The sequence below is a fragment of the Diadema antillarum genome, unplaced genomic scaffold, assembly GCF_040938485.1.
Source record: "Diadema antillarum isolate AM-2024a unplaced genomic scaffold, OU_Dant_1.0 seq00000129_RagTag, whole genome shotgun sequence".
In the NCBI taxonomy this organism is placed as follows: domain Eukaryota; kingdom Metazoa; phylum Echinodermata; class Echinoidea; order Diadematoida; family Diadematidae; genus Diadema; species Diadema antillarum.
The window spans coordinates 44,855-62,767 of record NW_027271207.1 but is presented as its reverse complement, the minus strand read 5'-3'; the positions used below and the strand labels follow the sequence as shown (position 1 = coordinate 62,767).

Sequence of the window (17,913 nt, the reverse complement as noted above, 5' to 3'; positions counted from 1 at the left end):
TTGTCAATTGAGGTTGACTTATTTCAGCACCGAGATCATCCTTTGCTCTCTTCCTGCCAATCTTCATCCCCGGGGAAATCAAAATTATTCCTGATTATATTCTCTTTCCCCCATCCAACCCTCCCCCACCACCCCCCGCCCCCAATCTTCTTTTCCATCTCGGCAGCCAATTGTTACACTTCAGCGGAAGTCTTGACAACCCACGGGAGATTAGATCATTCATAATTCAATAAATCAATTACTTAATTCTCCATAAGTCCCCATCTCATACCCCCAAGTTGGTGAATCTAACTTGTTCCATTTCTCTGTTTTGTTTTTTTTCCCACCCATCCCCCAACTTCATCATCTTCATCGGATAAATTGAGCAACCTCCTTTTTATTTTGGAGATGTATTGGAATTCTCAATATCATCTAAAAAAACAAATAAATAAAAAAAATCCAGCTTAATGTCATGATAATTGCCGCACAACAAGGTAAAAATGTATCAACAAAAAACCAAGTTACTAGTTTTCATTTGTGGGTGATGGGGTCACTGAAAGATGACTTTCAGCTGAAATTCAGAGAGAATGGTTGGATCACTTGGTCTTCACTGACAGAGGGCAGAATTAATGTCCTTTTAAATCTCAAAATTGATATATTTCAAGAATGAATGAACATAAATGAACAGATGAAAACTTAATCACTTATATCACAAAGAGACGAACACACATGTTGATAAAATTGATTACCTAACAGAAAATTCAAAGGCTAAACAAATTACAAGATGAATACTGAAATTCCTTCCACAAACACAAACAAGAGAAACCAAATGTCAATAAACTTTTCCAGCACAATGAAAGAGCACTTGACTAACCGCTTTCAGGAAGCAGGGGAATAATTGCTACCCTTAACATATGTCAGTATCTAGTTGATGGAATGTGTAATTTTCATGAAAAATGATTTTTTTTTTAAAGGAATTCTCTTTATATTTTCTTTATATAGTTGTCCACACATGTTGTCATAAACCCAAGAAGTCTCCTTATGCACTGGTTCCAACACCAATACTTTAAAAATTCAAAACTTTTGCATCGATTGTCAGATTTTCCTAAAACTTTCAATGATGTGCCCTACAAATGTTGCTGCTTTCACTCAATCCACATTTTTTTTTTTTTTTTTTGGGGGGGGGGGGGGGTTCGTTTCCTTTAAGTATAAGTGTGGCCCTACGAGGATCTAAGTAGTGCATGTGTAAAATGTATTATTATGTAAGAAGTCAGGAAGTTTTAGGAATACAAGTTTGGAACCCACAAGAGTCTTGTTCTTGTCTCAAATGCTGCAGATATTAGAAAGAGCCTGGAATGGAGGCTATAGTTCTCTCCCTCTCTCTCTTTCTCTCTCTCTCTCTCTCTCTCTCTCTCTCTCTCTCTCTCTCTCTCCACTGGCATTTGTGACAGACAGCCAGAAGGCAGCTTGATGGAACGGTGAATGTGAATGATTTAGATTGGACGGGATGATGGGAGGAGGCTGAGGAGGAGGAGGGGGGTTAGGGGAAAGGGGAAGGGGAAGAAAGGATGGTAGTAAATCAATAATGAGCTGGTCCATTTGTCAACTGGCCTTGTTCTACCACTTCAGATCACTTTGAATGAGACTGGGGGCACATTAATCATTAGACGGGGAGGGGGGAATATAAAGCGAGAGAGAGAGAGAGAGAGAGAGAGATGAGACGGAGGGAGGAATCTATCTATCTTCCGCTTCAGTGCAGCTTGCATCACAAGGACAATCTTCCCAGTTTAAAGGACACACATTCCTACTATCCAGATATCTGGCGCAAAGTTCGGAGCGAGGTCACGCAACGGATAAGGAACCAGACGGAATGGTTTCAAAGAACTACAAAAAGATTTGGATAAACTTTGTGAAATGTTATCTTACTTGTTGATATGTCATCTGAATAATCGTTACAATGGGAAATATCAAAAATATTGCCATTAGACACATATGCAGATTCTAGACAAAAGGAAAGGGATATATTGACCGTTTATTTATTTGTTTGATGGCTTTTCTAGCATTGTGTATTACCTCATCCTCATGACAGCACAGCCTACAATATCTTTTTCCTGATCAAAGATTGATTATGAGAAATTTAAGATTCCTGTCAAGTCATAGGATTATGACATTGTTTAAATCCTGTAGAAGCTTCTCCTATAATTCATATGTACTTATTCAAACTGAGAAAAGTAACATGTTATCACAGACTTAGATCTATGAAGATGATACAAAACCTTACATCACTTTTTTTTTCTTTGCAAAATGGTCTTAAAACTAAAGACTAATACCAACTAATGACCTGTGACCTCAGTGAGGTCACTCATGTAATACTTGAGGGACATCTCTTGGCAAAAGTAGACAAACAACCACTTCTCAAGTGCGAAGTGGATTTTCCTTCACTCTGGCTGTCTCTCTCTCCCTCTCTCCCTCTCTGACACACTGACACAAACAAACATACGAACATATTTTCATTTTAGAATAATTCTAGAATAATGAAAAAACAAAAAACACTTGGCTTACTTCTTTCAGAAGGCTAGGGAAATAACATAACCCTCAACATATATGTCAGTATAAAGCAGAGAGAATGCAATTTTATGGAATTCACTTTATATTTTCTTCATACCATTACGGTGGTGTTATAAAATGTAGTAGTCTTGTCATCCAGTCACGGTGGCTACAGAACTTTGAAAATCCGTAACTTTTGAACAGATAATCCAATTGTCCTCAAACTTCACCGATGTGTTCTACTAACATTTCTGGATCCACTCAATCCATATACTTGGGTGTCAATCCACTTTAGCTTCAGAGACCAACAATCTTTTCAAACTAAACACTGCCATGTCTGAGACCCATTTCTTAAAGATCCTGTTCACCTTTGGGAGCAGTGATTTAAAAAATGTTCAAGATATCACTTTTGATGCATATGTGTAGGTGAGTTGTGTCACAAAACATCCTATCATATAAAATTTTGGCAATCAAGCCTAAAATATAAGGAGATATCACTATTTTTCTCATTAAACCATAACTGTAGACGGTTTAGTTTGGAAACATTTTTATTGTAACTATTGTTCACATTTTGTATATTTAACAATACGTAACATCGATTATACTGGTTGAAATTTTTACATTGGCTGTTTCTATCCCTAACTCACATTTTAGAACTATCTTGAAGCACTAATGCTGGGTTTTTGTTTCATCTGCAAATGGTAAATTAAGCCTTTAAAAAGAGAGAAGACACATAAAAAAATTACTAATTCTTCAAACTTAACTCTGTCACCATCGTCAGTAACCTCCTTGCAGAGAACGTTAATGGCATTTTGAGATGGGGGACAGCACAGAATTAATACAACTTTCTAATTGCCTCTCTTGTTTCTACGGCATGTCTTTTTATCTATCTGCTGAACTTTTGAACAAAAGCCATTCCCACACACGGAAGAAGAAGAAGGTCTTATGTGCCAACAGGAAGCACATTCCATGATATGAACTAATTGCCACAAGTTGACAGAATCAACAAACCCTCTATGGGGTGGGGATGGGAGAGGATGAATTAAGATGTGGCTCGCTGGGACACACTTATGCCTAATGATGGGACAAGATTTCAAAGCCACGCCAGCAAAAGTTTCGGACATGGAAAGTGTACCAGAAGTATCGTGAGATATAACACGGGAAGACAAGGCGTGGCAACTCACTGGGGACTAGCTGGGAGAGACGGAATCACCACGCCCTGGTGTCAAAGTGACGGGGAGGATGGAAGACACTTCATTTCTTCATTTTTAAAGTACAAATATAAACCTGATGAAGACAGGAAAACAAGGGAGGCTAATATACCAGGCCCTGTTTTACGAAGAGTTCAAATTGATTATATAGTTGATTTTGACTGTAAGTCTATGGCGGCCTGTGTGGTAAGGAAATTTAAAATCTATTTTATCTTTTGATAAAATGGGGCCCAGAAGGGAAAATGACTATTAACGAAGGGAGAGCAGAGGGTGAAAGGGGGAACGCTGACTGAGAAAAGAGAGGAACTAGCGACTGGAAGAGAAGAGTCTGAGTGAAACGTCACTCAGCTCGTTAGGGAAGGGATGGGAGGAAAAGTTTTAGGAGGTAAAAACAGCCAAAGAAGATGACTAGATAGATGAGAGAATAAAGAAGGAATGAGAGAAAGGAACGTTACGGTTGGAAAAGATGAGCAAGACATGAGTGACGAACGAGAAGAAGCTAAGAGATCCAAAGGAAGGCAAAAGAAAAAGAAGACCAAATTTTACAAGTTGAGATGAGTGACACAAGATTATAGAGGACAAATGAAAGAGGATACAGAAGGAGGGGGCAAAGCATCCAAACTGGTCTACACATGGTAAATGGAAGGCCAGGTGAGCTAACAGACAGCATGCACTGCCATCAACTTGAGATGAAAAACAAAACTTGCTTTGACATGTCTAGCCTACCTCCAAGGCTTACAAACTTATAACATTTCGATAAATGTCATATTTGTGTTAGCACATGAATCAAAGCTTCCTCTCACAGCTAGTCTTTCTCATTTTCATCAAGTGTCACAGATCTGAAAGCCACCCAATAAATCTCAAGCAAGTAAATTTGAGGAATTCAGAAAAATGGAGAATAATGAGTTTAGATCTACTGCTGACTACAGAGTACGGGCACCTCGTCCACTCAGTCGATGCACTGTAATGTCTCCCAAACTAAGACTGACCTTGAATTCATACTCACAATCAAATATCATGACAAAAGTGATTTCTAAGCATGGGGAACTCATGAGTGCAGTATGTATGACCGAACACAAAGTGTTGTTACTTATTGTCACTGTTTGAGAGATGATAAGGTGTGAAATCATATGATTTTCAAAATAAATCCTGGCATCTATGGTATATTGTCAGATCTTTCAGGATGAGGTTATTTATGCTTTTGTATTTATTTCTAATGAAGGAATCTATTGAGATTTAATGCAACACACCTAACTATGCTCGGTACATGTCAAAATACATCCTCTGTGGCATGGTCATACAATGTATATATGACCAATCATACCTATGAAGAAATATGATAAAACTAAAAATAACACTTGTGATATTTTCTTGTGATCTTGTTGTCTTTCAAGCCAATGAAGAATATGATTAAAGTGATGTTATCATCACATAACCAAGGCATCAATGTGAAGACACTGATTCATAGATATTCACAAGATCCTGACTTTCTCATCCATTAAGCAACATCAAACTTTTATTAATTCCATTGCAAATATTTCACAGCTACACATCTACATCCAAAACTCTCTGTGTAAATTAACCCTTTCATAACCAAAATCTCAAAATGCTAATAAAAGTATTACACAGGCAGGTTGCCAGTGGAAACAACAGTATCATATTCTCTGAATAGTTAATCAAATGCACCCTGTCTTACCAGTGTGGTGGGACAGTCATTGCGGAGACTGCTCATGTGTTGCCTCTGTCCTGCAGGTGTGGACTCCAGTACCATCTGAAAACAAAAACAAAAATAAGAAATTTTGTTTTTAGAGTACATTTATTCTTTGTTTCGTTATGTTGTGCTTCGTTTCTTTGTTGATATTTGTATCACCTCTATGTTTGAATTGATTTTGTTTCGTTCTGCATCTTTGGATTTGTTCTGTTTATGTCAACTGTTATGTTCTCACGGCCTCTCAAAAAAAACAGCCTCTTGACTGATTGAGGGCTTTTCACCCAGTGACTAAAGGAGATAAACAAACAAACAAAGAAAAGTTATAATACAAGATATCATCCTATCATGATCACTGAAACACAAACATGTTTTTAGAAAAACCTGGAAGAAGTCTACACAACAAGAATATATTACAATTCAAAGAGAGAGAGAGAAACAGAGAGAGATAGAAATAAATGATGAACAATAACAATATCTTGGACATCATAACTGAGAGGCAATTTATTTCATTTTTCTGGCATGGGGGGAGGAGAGAAGAATTGCTCATTTGAACGGCCCTGACGTGCTCTCTGACTGGCTGCCTGCATCTGTCGCGGCCAATCAACTGCTCCAATAACCCTGTGACACGCCCCGATCTGATTGGAGGCGGCAATTATCCATCTGACGCAGAGAGGGTCGACCCCGTCATCGTTTCTGATCACATTCCGTCTCCTTCTACTCGGAGACCAACATCACAGCAGCCAGGACACATCATCCTTTATCTTCCTCTCTCTCTCTCTCTCTCTCTCTCTCTCTCCCTTGCTATCTCTCTCTCTCTCTGCTCAGAGATATGAAATAAACACAAACGCAATCCCATCATTTGTCTTAGACAACACAGAGGGGCGGGCTGCATCGACGCAGATACAAAGGAAGGGGGTACAATGTTCAATGTACACAGACAGAACATATCACCAAATATGTATTTTTTGAGGCAGAAGATCAAATATATGCCCAACGTGCATGATATTGTGTCACAGTCGTGCAACATGAGCAAGAAAATCCCAAATTCATTTGCATTTCATTTTTTTTTTTCCGGTGGGCACACGGCATGCAGTTTCTTTACTCTCTACATACAGGTTTCTTTCTCAAATATTTCCATCTTCAATTTCTTTACACTACAAGATCTGCTGTTTTCTTCATGATTGTTTTTTCTCCATCTTATAACCATACTTTACTCTCTAGCTGCAATTTTTGTGCATGTGTCTGAAACACCCCACCCCTTTCTCACTGTCTACAAAACCCACTGATGTTCGTCCAGATCACGGCTTTCCAAGCTTGCGTGAAAATTTCAACATAGCCTCCAAACAAATAAACAAACAACAGCAAACATTTTGGATCTCATCTATTTCACATTTCTAAAAAGAGACAACAAAATATACAGGTTAATTTTTAGATGCGATAGTAGAGCACTTTCACCATGTACATCCTGTCAATCCAATGTCATGACAGTTCCACATCTCAAGGTTATCCATAGTAGTATTTCTTGGGCATGTAGCCTCCGAGGCGCATTAGGGTTATTGTGTCTATAATTTGCGGTTCTTACACTATCTAATACGAGGATAATTTGGATATTACATGTTGACTGTTAGAATATTTTGAGTTGTCCTATGTTGTCATGGAGATAATAAAATAGTCCATGGAGGGCTAAAAAGTCTGGGGAAAAAATGAATCTTTCTAGAAACATGCATTGGTATTTGAGAGTTATTTGTAGGCTTCAAAATCTATCAAATGCATGAAATGATTTTCTTTCCTCTTGCTCTATCAAACTCATAAAAGTTAGTCATATTGCCATTCAATCTCTGCTTTCGTCCACATCTGCACCCCTTCACATGAGCAAATTCAAAGGATCTATACTCTGGTCATGAATACTCCATCTCATTCCACAATATTCCTTGTCTGTATCTTACTGACCCTTCATCACCCAAGATGTATCTCTCCTTCCCCTCCCCCTCCCCTATTCTCTTCCTGTCTGTCTTCATCTCCCCCTCCATCTCCTTCTTTCTGTCCTTCTGTCTATCTCCCTCTGTCTCGTTCTCTCTCTCTCTAAATCTACAGTGTATCTATCTAGGTATATTCTATATATATTTTGACAATATGATGTCATTGCCAGTTATCCCAAATGTGACGGTAATTTTCCCTGCGCTCTGTTTGTGTCCGTCTAGCCGTGTTGTCTGCCCCCAAAGTGGGGCGGTGGGGCTTGAGCTACCAAAATACGGGCTGCTCAACCCAATTACTCCCTCGGTGAAGGTGGGCCACTTTCTGTGCGATGTAGGCCAAGTTGAGGCAGATTTAGGATGCAACAAATATTTGTCAATCAAACGATATCTGGGCCGCGGTTAAGCCAGGGTCCGGTCCCAAGAGATGAGGCATGTTGTTTGACTCTCAGGGATACTGGACCGGAGAAAGAAAAAGAGGGTAGATGGAGGGGGAGAGCCAGGTACTTCAACACGACCTCAAGGAGACTGTAGCTTTTGAGGGGGCTTCTGTCTTTCCCTTTTTATTCTGTCTGTTCGATTCTTGCATGTGGTGTTTCCCAAACCTCTCATCGTACCTCCTCTACCCTCTCTCAAAAAAAAGACGGGAAAAATACAACAACAAAAGGGACGAAAAAATTGGGCTATGTAGAACAAGTAACCTTCTGCATCAGGGCTTTGTTGTTTGGCAAGCAAGCTCAGCAGAAACATGAAAGATTGGAGGTTACCCCAATTCATCTCCATCTTAGATCTGACATCCACAGCTCCGCAGCAACGGTAGACCCCAAAGACACTGCTGTCTGCCTACCAGTTTGCAGTACATGGCACTGCCTAATAATTGTCATGGATGAGGGGGCGGGGGAAAATGAAGTCACTCTTCATTTCATATTCACGGGCCCAGTATTGGTACAAGTGGTGGTCATTTGTAAATTTTTGAAATATTCACTCCACAAAATGAATATTACTTTTCAGTGTTGTTATGGGGCAGACAGTTGCCAAGAACTTCAGAAAACAACTACACTTACTAATGCCTTGTCAGATATGGATAAATGTCTCCATTTTTTTTTTCTTTTTTTTGCTAACAGAACTGTCAGATGATTCATATCTTCACACTTTTCAAAATGTAAATGTCTATAATAACAAGAGCTGGACATATTGAAAACTTTCGGTCATCTGCGAAGCCGCGCTTCCGCGCGAACGCTACAACACGTAAAACGGGTCAAAAATCGACGCATTTTTCCACAAAATCTGCCATAACTTTTAAACTATTTAAAAAGCAAACTTGGGGCGCCCGGATTCTGAATGTAGACACTTTAGGGATTATTTATGTGTATGTATCATTATTGTAACATTTGTAGTCGTGACGCAAATTTGATCAGAAAAGTACCTTATGAGTAGATTTGTCTCTGGCGAACAGTCCAAATTTGACGAATTTGCAATTCTTCCACACGGGATATCTCGAGAACGGAAAGTCGCACGAACTTGGGGCGCACGGTTTTAGAAAGTAGAGATTCTGCCCATTTTTGTGATATAAGAATCTTGTTCATTGGTTGAGCAGTCCTGACGCAAATAAGCAGTAAAGCTAGACTACCCAGTCACAATTGCTGTCATAGGGAATGTGTACAATCCACACAGAGCTATCACTTGACGAGACTACCAACGAAAATTTGAGCCGTTGACCTTCACTGTCTGCCGTCGTCAGCAGTGTGAATTCCTGTGATTTCAAGCTTTTGTTTCTCGCCAAATATCATTTTCAATGCAATATCAAGATACAGTTGTATGTGAGACATTATCTAGATACGTAGCAGCCTTATGAGTAACGTAACTGCTAAGTTTGGGAGCAAAAACAACCAAATATATTTCACATTCCTTCTCATTTTCGATGATGGCTCTAGTCGGACTGGTGCATTTTCTTCGGAGGTGGTAATAACGTAAGTAGGTGCAACGGTCGCTTGCCACCTGCTGTCTGCAATTGGGTGCTTATATACACGTGTTGTGCACAGGTAATCAACTGAAATAATGTTGTAAAGGAATGATAAGGTCCTAGATTATATCTCAACTGTAGATTTAACCCGATTTCTGCCGCCTACACACAACACACTACGCGTGAAATTATGTGAACATGATGTCCCTCCACGCACGGTGCTGCAGGCCACCCCCATTAATGTGTCGACTAGCCACTCGCCCCACACGCACTCACTTTCTCCAGCGTCTGCTACGTCGGATTTTCTGCGTGAATTAGGGCGAAAGTTTTCAATATGGGGTGATTTTACAATGTTCCTATAAAGACAGCCAAGAACCACCAGTGTCGATTGCAATGACTCAAACAAACATGGCCGTCACAACCATCCCCGACATTTAGGCATCTTATGAGCCATGCTTTGACATAACCTCAGCAATTCTTATAGAATTGGGTGGCAAAAATCCTGTGATCTCATTGGTCGAGAGTTGTGTGTTGATTTTCACTGGCTGCATAAGATGCATGCTGCCTCACAGTGGTAAACTTGCTTTAACAAGAGTATGCGTACTTGTAGCAAAGGTTCGTGCACTAAGCAAGTGGTCGCGCACTCACTAAGAGATGCCTACTGGCTACAAAATCATGCATCTAGTGCTTTTACAAAGCATCCAGTAAATACTGGATGCATGGTTCTGAAGTATTGGATGCATGGTATTTGGGCTTTCGTCTATGGCAAGCCAAAAGGAAATGCATCCAGTAAATTTGGCATCAGGTAACGCGATCAAAAAAATGGATTTTTGGCAAGAAAAATTTTCCCCAAAACACAGATCATGCACACGTTTTTTCGTGCGTCAATCGGAACAGTGTGCATGCGGTAACTATGGAACTTAGCCTAAACCCACGCTTGTGGGTTAAGCATTACATAATTACCTTATGCACACAATTCCGACTGACGCATTCAGACCTGTGCATCATTTGTATAACAAAACACAGATTGTCAGCAACCATACATTTCAGAAACCATCTCAGTATTAGTTGACTGAAGCCTGGGATTTGGCATCAACACCAAAATCATCTCAACGTTGAACCAAAATGCAGGCGGATAGGTCATGCGAGGAGAGTTCAACAAATCAACTCTTTGCTACTGATAGATCCATCAGATATTCGCATATTCTCCATACGGGCTTCTAAATTCAGCAACACTGAAAAAAAAAATACAGCACAAACTATTCTGGTGATACAGACTTTGTGGATCTCTCAGAGATGCAGGGGGTCACACTTGGATAATCAAAATGATGTAACAATAGCAAGTGGCCATAACTTCATGTCCTTGAACATATAGTCTGAGATTTTTTTACCTTTGAACGCTACAATAACAAAATATCAGTTGAACTCATACCAATAAGGTCTATTTACCTTTAAGACTACTATAGTCAATATTCAAGTATACCATTCTTTTCAAAAGAACAAGCGAAAAATATTATTGTCCGAATGAAACAAAAAGACTCATTTTTGTGATCTTCGACTAAATAACACCCAGCTCTTTAATACAAATTAAAATGTATACAATCAACACTCAACCAGTAGAACCAACTTCATATAGCCTCACTGGTTAGTCCACATGATATCAAACATCTTGCAGGTGGTAGTCATTATCCAGAGGTTGTCATGGAGACGACTGGTAGAAGCAAGTTCATTATGACTTCAACCTGCTGTCACTCAGGGTGTGGCACTTCCTCAATGGATGACTACATGGCATGAAATGTTTGGTTCCAGTAATCAATGGGCTAGAGTAGTAGGCCAATCTTAGAGGTAAATATCACTGAAGTAGGCCTATCTTAGAGGTAAATATCACTGAAGTCAAATCACAGCTTCAAATAAAATAAAAGTGGAAATTTTCTCAACAGTCATTTCCATGTTCAGCTGAGTAAGATGGATTTTGCATGTTTTTTTTTATTTTGCAAAATCAAAGAATAGAAATAGTGTTACATATAACAAGCAAAAAAAAAAAAAGAATCACATGCTTTCATTTTCGCACTATTTTCTTGTGATACAATATGTGTAAAAAATTTCCAAATCACAAAAATTTCTACTTTCTCTGTTCTGTTGTAGTTCGCAGGTCATCATACTTGAGATCTGATCTTGAAATTCAAGTTGTTGCTGTATAACACATCCATCTTGCAGCAAAGACTGGTGAAAAACTAAAGAAATGACGAAAAAATAGTAGGGAAGAAGTAGAGCACATATACTGTGTACCTGCCCAAAACTGGTATTTTTCCCTTTGAAGGTACTGTTTACAATTAGTAGCAGTGATTTAAAAAATGTTTGAGTTATCATATTTGATGATATGTGTGAGTCAGTTGTATCACAAAACATCCTACCACATAAAAGTTTTGCAATAAAGCATAAAATATAAGGAGATATCACTATTTTTGTCACTAAATCATAACTGTGGACGATTTAATCTAGAAACGATTTTTATCATAACTATTGTTCACATTTTGTATATTCAAGAATACTTTAAAATTGATTATACTGATTGACATTTTAACCTGTTGAAGACGAGTCCCGAGTATACTCAGGCAGGTGTCTATGGGAAATACATGTTGTAGCAAAATCAAACCGTCCTCAACAGGTTAAAATTGGTTGTTTCTATCCCTAACTCACATTTTAGAACTACTTTGAAGCACTTGAAAAATGGAAATATGTTGAATTTTCTTTATTCTTTCTTTATATCGTTGTACTCATGTGACATCACAAGCTTTAGTAGTCTTTTCATCCAGCCGTGACTGAGCAGAAACTTCACAAATTCATAACTTTTTAACAGATTGTCCGATTTTGCTCAAACTCTCACTGATGTGTTCTACTAATATTGCTGCATTCACTCAACCCACATGTCTATGAAGGTGCACTTGTCCTTTAAGTTGGGCTTTTGTTTCATCTGCAAATGATAAATGATGCCTTTAATATGGGAAGCTATTATCATCTGTGTGCAATATGACTTGGTACTCCTGCAGCACAAAGGGTCCCGAACAGAGACTAGGGGTAAGCCAGCGACTCCTGGAAGGGGGTGAGACCGACAGTGAACCCTGCAGGACCTTGACAGAGGGGTCGGGGGTCCTGAGCTACCTGAAAGTCTGGGATTAGGTCTGGATCCCATTATGGGGATTAGAGTAAAGAGAGGAACCACCAACCTGGAAAAAAGACGAAAAAGAAGGGGGGAAAAAAAAAACTCTGCCGGCAAAGCCAACTGAAGTCCAACAACACCAGAATAAATGTTGAAATTGTGAGAAGAGAAGAAAAAAAAATCCACAAAAATATTGATGTAGAGGGAAAAACAGATGTAAGGAGTTCACTTTTTGCATTGCTCATTACTTCACTCCTAGCTGCCCTGTAATAAATGATAGAAAGATCACAAAGTTCTCTCCTTTTCTTTCTCTTCCTTCCATGAGGAAGCAATGAACAATATCCTGAGCAAGGACGATGCAACCCATCTGGCAAAAATTTGCGGCATGGTCTTTTCAATGAGAAGTCATGGAGATGTGTATTGCCTTTGTGTGTGTGCTTTGACAATGAAAAGTAAAAAGACAAGAAACAGCACTACAGTGTAGATCATGGTGTTGGGATATCATTAGTTGCAGAGTGTAAAGTGCATTGGATATCCGTTTCATGTCCAGTCCGAGGGACAGAATGTGTTGCCTCAAGAGGGGAAGATGCGATTATAGTATTTATACACATTGCTTAGGTAGACTTACATGTAGTGGGACTCGAACCCGAGCCATTTGACTGCATGGCAGACCCACTACTGACTAAGCCACCTCATCACCTTGGAATAAGCCACTGGTTAAATATTACTTCCTCTTTTTTTTTAACGCATTTCATAGGAGGAAGATCTGAAGACCAAAGTCAAACAGTTGATTAGATCCAAAACCAGGCAGCCAAAATTGGTGTACTGTAAAACCAGAAATTTTTGTGTGCATTCTAATATAACAAATGCAAACAGAGGGAAACTGACCAGAAATGACCCAATAATTTATTAGTGGAAAAATGAGCAAAGAATATGGGATTCCTCGAATTAAGCGTGAGCCAAGATTCGGGAAATTGAAATGCCTGTGAAAGTTCTTGTCTACCCTATATGCATTGAAAGCCAGAGGCAATTTGCAAAAATTTCATACCATGAAAAAGGCCCTCAGCTCCAATTCGCAAAAATTTCATGCCAAGAAAGTATCTTGCTTTCTTACCTACAATGAATTGATAATTTTTTGCTGTGATATTGTTATGATCTGAATGTATCGTATCTTGACATGATTATAACAATGATAATTATTATCATCATTATTGGGAATATTAGTAGTATTACATGCTTCCAGATACAGAATCAAATTATTCATACAATTGAAAATAATCTGGCACAGTTTACATAGACATTCGGTATGATTATGTTTGTATATGTTACAGGTAGCATAAAATACAAAAGTATATATTAGTATGAATAAAATCTAATACTTTCTTTGCTCACATCACAATATGGTTGTCATGACAACCCAATTTGCAAATTGCAAATAAAGAGCACAATACTGCAGGCAATAAAGGACTGTGGTATTTTCATGCAAAGGGAATGGTGCAATGTTATTTGATGCTGGGGGCATTTCCACAATCAATTCAGACCTCATTAACGCATGTTATCACAACCTCCAATAAATTTATCAGATTCTCTGGCTCATTAGAAAAACAATTCATACACAATCTCTAGCAGTGATGACCGACCGCATCTGTGCCAACTGTGCATATGTCTGGTGGGGTAGAGGTTGTCTGATGGGGTGGGGTGCAAATAAATGTAATGGTAGGCACACTTGTTTACCTATAATGTATGCTTATGAACTCACAAAAGTTGTCCAATGTGCTGAAACTCTTCGCTAATTTAGAACAGCAAGATGATAAATGCGATTAAAGATTGCACAGTCTGAAAACCAAGACTACTCTCATCAAATACTCGGCCATCTTTGCGACCAGCATGGTCTGCCACCAAGATGCGGTCTTCAGACAGCTTGCAAGACACACATTTAAAGGGTGTGTAGAGTTCTGGTCGAGGTAAGGATTTAGCTTTTAACGTTTTGCGAGATATTGAGAAACCACTCTATGAGATGTCAAAGAGCATGCAATTCTAAGGGGTATCAAAAGTTTATTTGATGAAAATCGGTTTTGAAATGGCTGAGATATCCAAAAACAAAGTGAAACAAAGAGATCCTAATAAAAGGCGTGAGCTGTCGCCTTTTATTATTATCACTTTTTTGGATATCTCAGCCATTTGAAAACCAATTTTCATCAAATAAACGTTGAATCCTTCTTAAAATTACATGCTCTTTCATATTTCACAAGAGGTTTCTCATTATCTCACTTAGGAATGTTCAAAACATGAATCCCCACCTCAACCAGTACTGTACAGTTCCTTTAATGGGGCTGACAAACGAAGAAAAACACCTAATGAAGTTGTCTTCCCTATCATCCTTCAACATCTATTCATGTTTTCCCTCAATCTCTTCCTCCTTCCATTCCTCATAGCATGTCACTCTTTATCACTTCATCAATTCCCAGTAGCTTTCAGACCCGGAAAAGTTGTTGAGGTAACACATTTAGAACTGAATTTCCTGCTCACAGCGTATCAAGTAGTATTTTTTTTGAGTCAGTGTAAACTTGAATTCCCGTCCCCCTCAAACATATTTCTCAAAGCATGCATGGTAATTGCAGTACGGATGTGACTTCTGATCGAGCTCCGCCCCATTCTAGGCACACATCCAGTCGCAGTCTGAACAGATTGACTCCCAAGGCATGATTGATGTAAAGATGATTTGAATGGCTATGTATCACTACTGCCATGATGTGTTCATACACGCTCATATACTCGCATGTTCAACTGACAGGATGCAGGGTATGTGACACAGCTATTGCTTGGATTGATGCTTATAAAAATGGTCAGTAGGGACTCTCATCATGACATCTCAATATTTCATAACTCTACATCATGTGTTTCAAAACACAGTTTAAAGGATGATCACAATTAAACAAGTTCTTGCATGAAAGTGTGAAACCCATGAGATTCTACCAATCTGCTATTCCCCTGCCCCTGCCCCCCCCCCCCCACCCAATCATGGACGATTGATAAATAAGTGACAGGCAAGGTTACTTGACGTGTGCACTCAACCACGCAAACAATGTTCCGACAACTTGTCTGTCCGTCTTCCTTTTTCCTCTTCTGAATTCATTTTCTTCTTATTGTCTGAAGATCTGGACTGAGACCAGATTAGAGATATAGGAGAGAAGAGAATGGGTGATGAAGGCCTAGAGTCCTCACTCTCCGCTTGAAAGCTGGACAAATATGGCCAGATGATGACCATCCAGGAATGGACAATGGTCAAGTGAAGGCCTTCCTCTTTGATTCGTTTGAGTGAGAGAGAGCGAGATAGATAAAGCATATGGAACGCTATAACTGTGTCTTGGACGGGCTTGTTCCATCAAGAAGAAAAGCATACATTAGCATTTGAGCACTAATGGACCGTTAATGGAAATTCAGCTGCTAAAACAACACTAAGGTCTGTGCTCTATGCTGCAGTATAAAGAAGATGATAGGGGAGAGGAGGGGGGGGGGGGTGTGAGAGGATCAAGGTGTTGTTATGCAATCAAAGGTTTTCTCCCCTTTCGCCTAACCAAACGGCAATGAATGGACTCCTTTTGACTTCTGTACCACTCGGCAGGCAGCCTTCGGGAAGTCAATCCCTGGCCTGAGAAGAGGCCCACAAGAAGTGGACAACAGGAGATTACACACAATAGGGACGGGAGACAGTGAGAGTGTGCTCAGACGCAGATGAACAAACACCAAGAAAGGGAGGGTGAAGAGAGGAGGGGGAGAGAAAAAATTCACTGGAACCAGCGGAAATATTTCAAATGCACCCAACAGATACCACAGAGACACTCAAATCTATTACAATTCCCTGCGTTGAATAAAAAAAGAAGAAAATCTGCTTATTTACACAAACTATCCACCACATACTTAAAGGGATCGTACAGTTTTGGTTAAGACCTAATTTCAGGTTTCTAACATTTTTAGGTGAGATAATGAGAAATCTCATATGAAATATGAAAGAGCATGCAATTTTATGAGGAATTCAACGTTTATTTGATAAAAAATGGTTTTGAAATGGCTGAGATATCCAAAAAGAACGATTCTAATAAAGTGTGGGACCCACACTTTGTAACGATCGCTTTGTTTTACTTTGTTTTTGGATGTTTCAGTTATTCCAAACCCGATTTTCATCAAATAAACTTTGAATTCCTCTTAAAATGGTATGCTCTGTGCTATATCATAAGTGTTTTCTTGGTATCTTGCAAAAAATCGAAAGCCTATTTCTCATCTCAACCAAAACTGTACTTTCCCTTTAACCTTCTACAAAAATAAATGAAAAAAAAAAGAGTAAGTGTACCACTTCCTGAAGTGGAATGTCTCCACAGATTTTTATACCATTCACAGCATGGCCATGGATACTATCAAAGTAAGAACTTACAGTCGCAGTGCCATGGAATTTGTATGCTGGAATATACAATGTTGATATCAATATTAAATGTTTTTGCTCCTGTTTTTGTTTATATGCTACTATGCACATTATTTTTCTTGCTGATATCGATGTTAATCTCAATCATAAAGCCCAGACATATCGGCTACTGCAGATCCTGTATAATCATGGGATTCTATTGTAAATTTGTAAGGTTGTCCAGAGCCTGTCCAAGGATTATGCTGTAGGACACAGCATACATACATAACTGTCTGTATCATTAGTAAGCATTGATAAGTAATCATGTTTACTGGCATACTGGTCACTCAAAGTCTAAGTCTGACCTTACCTTGATAACTCAAAAGAATTATTGCATTTTGTGGAAAATAATTTTGGCAGCAAAAGGTAGCAGCATACAAAAATTTTCATTCAAAGATGGCATCATTCAGGACAGGAGGGTCATATCAAAGAAAACCAGACAACATTGTGTCATTCATACTGTCAATCACAGGCTGTCTTATTGAAATATCTTGATCAGACAAAACAGACACACTGATTGCTGTGTGGACACCAGTGCCACTTCTGTGCCCCCCCCCCCCCCCCCCCCCCCGTCCCAAGATCGTAATTTAAACAAAAAGTAAAAAGGCTGCATGACTCATTATGATACCTGGATGGTCTTAGGACTTGCACTGTGGAAGACCCCTAAATGATACCATAAATGTATATGAATATTTTGGTTCATTGTGTGTGTGTGTTTGTGTATGCAAGTATCTGTTTCTTATTTTTCTTTCCCTTCCTCCTCCCCCCCCCCCCCAACAAAAAAAAAAAGAAATAGAGAAAAGTAAGAAAAAAGAAGAAGACGGAAAAGTAAAGCCACCATGACAGAACAGGTTTTTTAAAAAGTGCTTAAACTGACAATTGTAAAGAATGTGCACTAAGTGATTCTAAG

The 17,913-nt window shown here is 39.0% G+C and overlaps 1 protein-coding gene across 1 annotated transcript in view; it reads right to left on the bottom strand.

Annotated features, from left to right (window-relative positions):
- Positions 1–17,913, bottom strand: part of LOC139727366 (reversion-inducing cysteine-rich protein with Kazal motifs-like) — a 126,042-nt gene that overhangs the window by 82,171 nt on the left and 25,958 nt on the right. Inside the window, exon 3 of the mRNA XM_071638327.1 lies at positions 5,434–5,508. Coding sequence (XP_071494428.1) covers positions 5,434–5,508 — 75 coding nt within the window. The remainder of the gene's footprint in view (positions 1–5,433; positions 5,509–17,913) is intronic.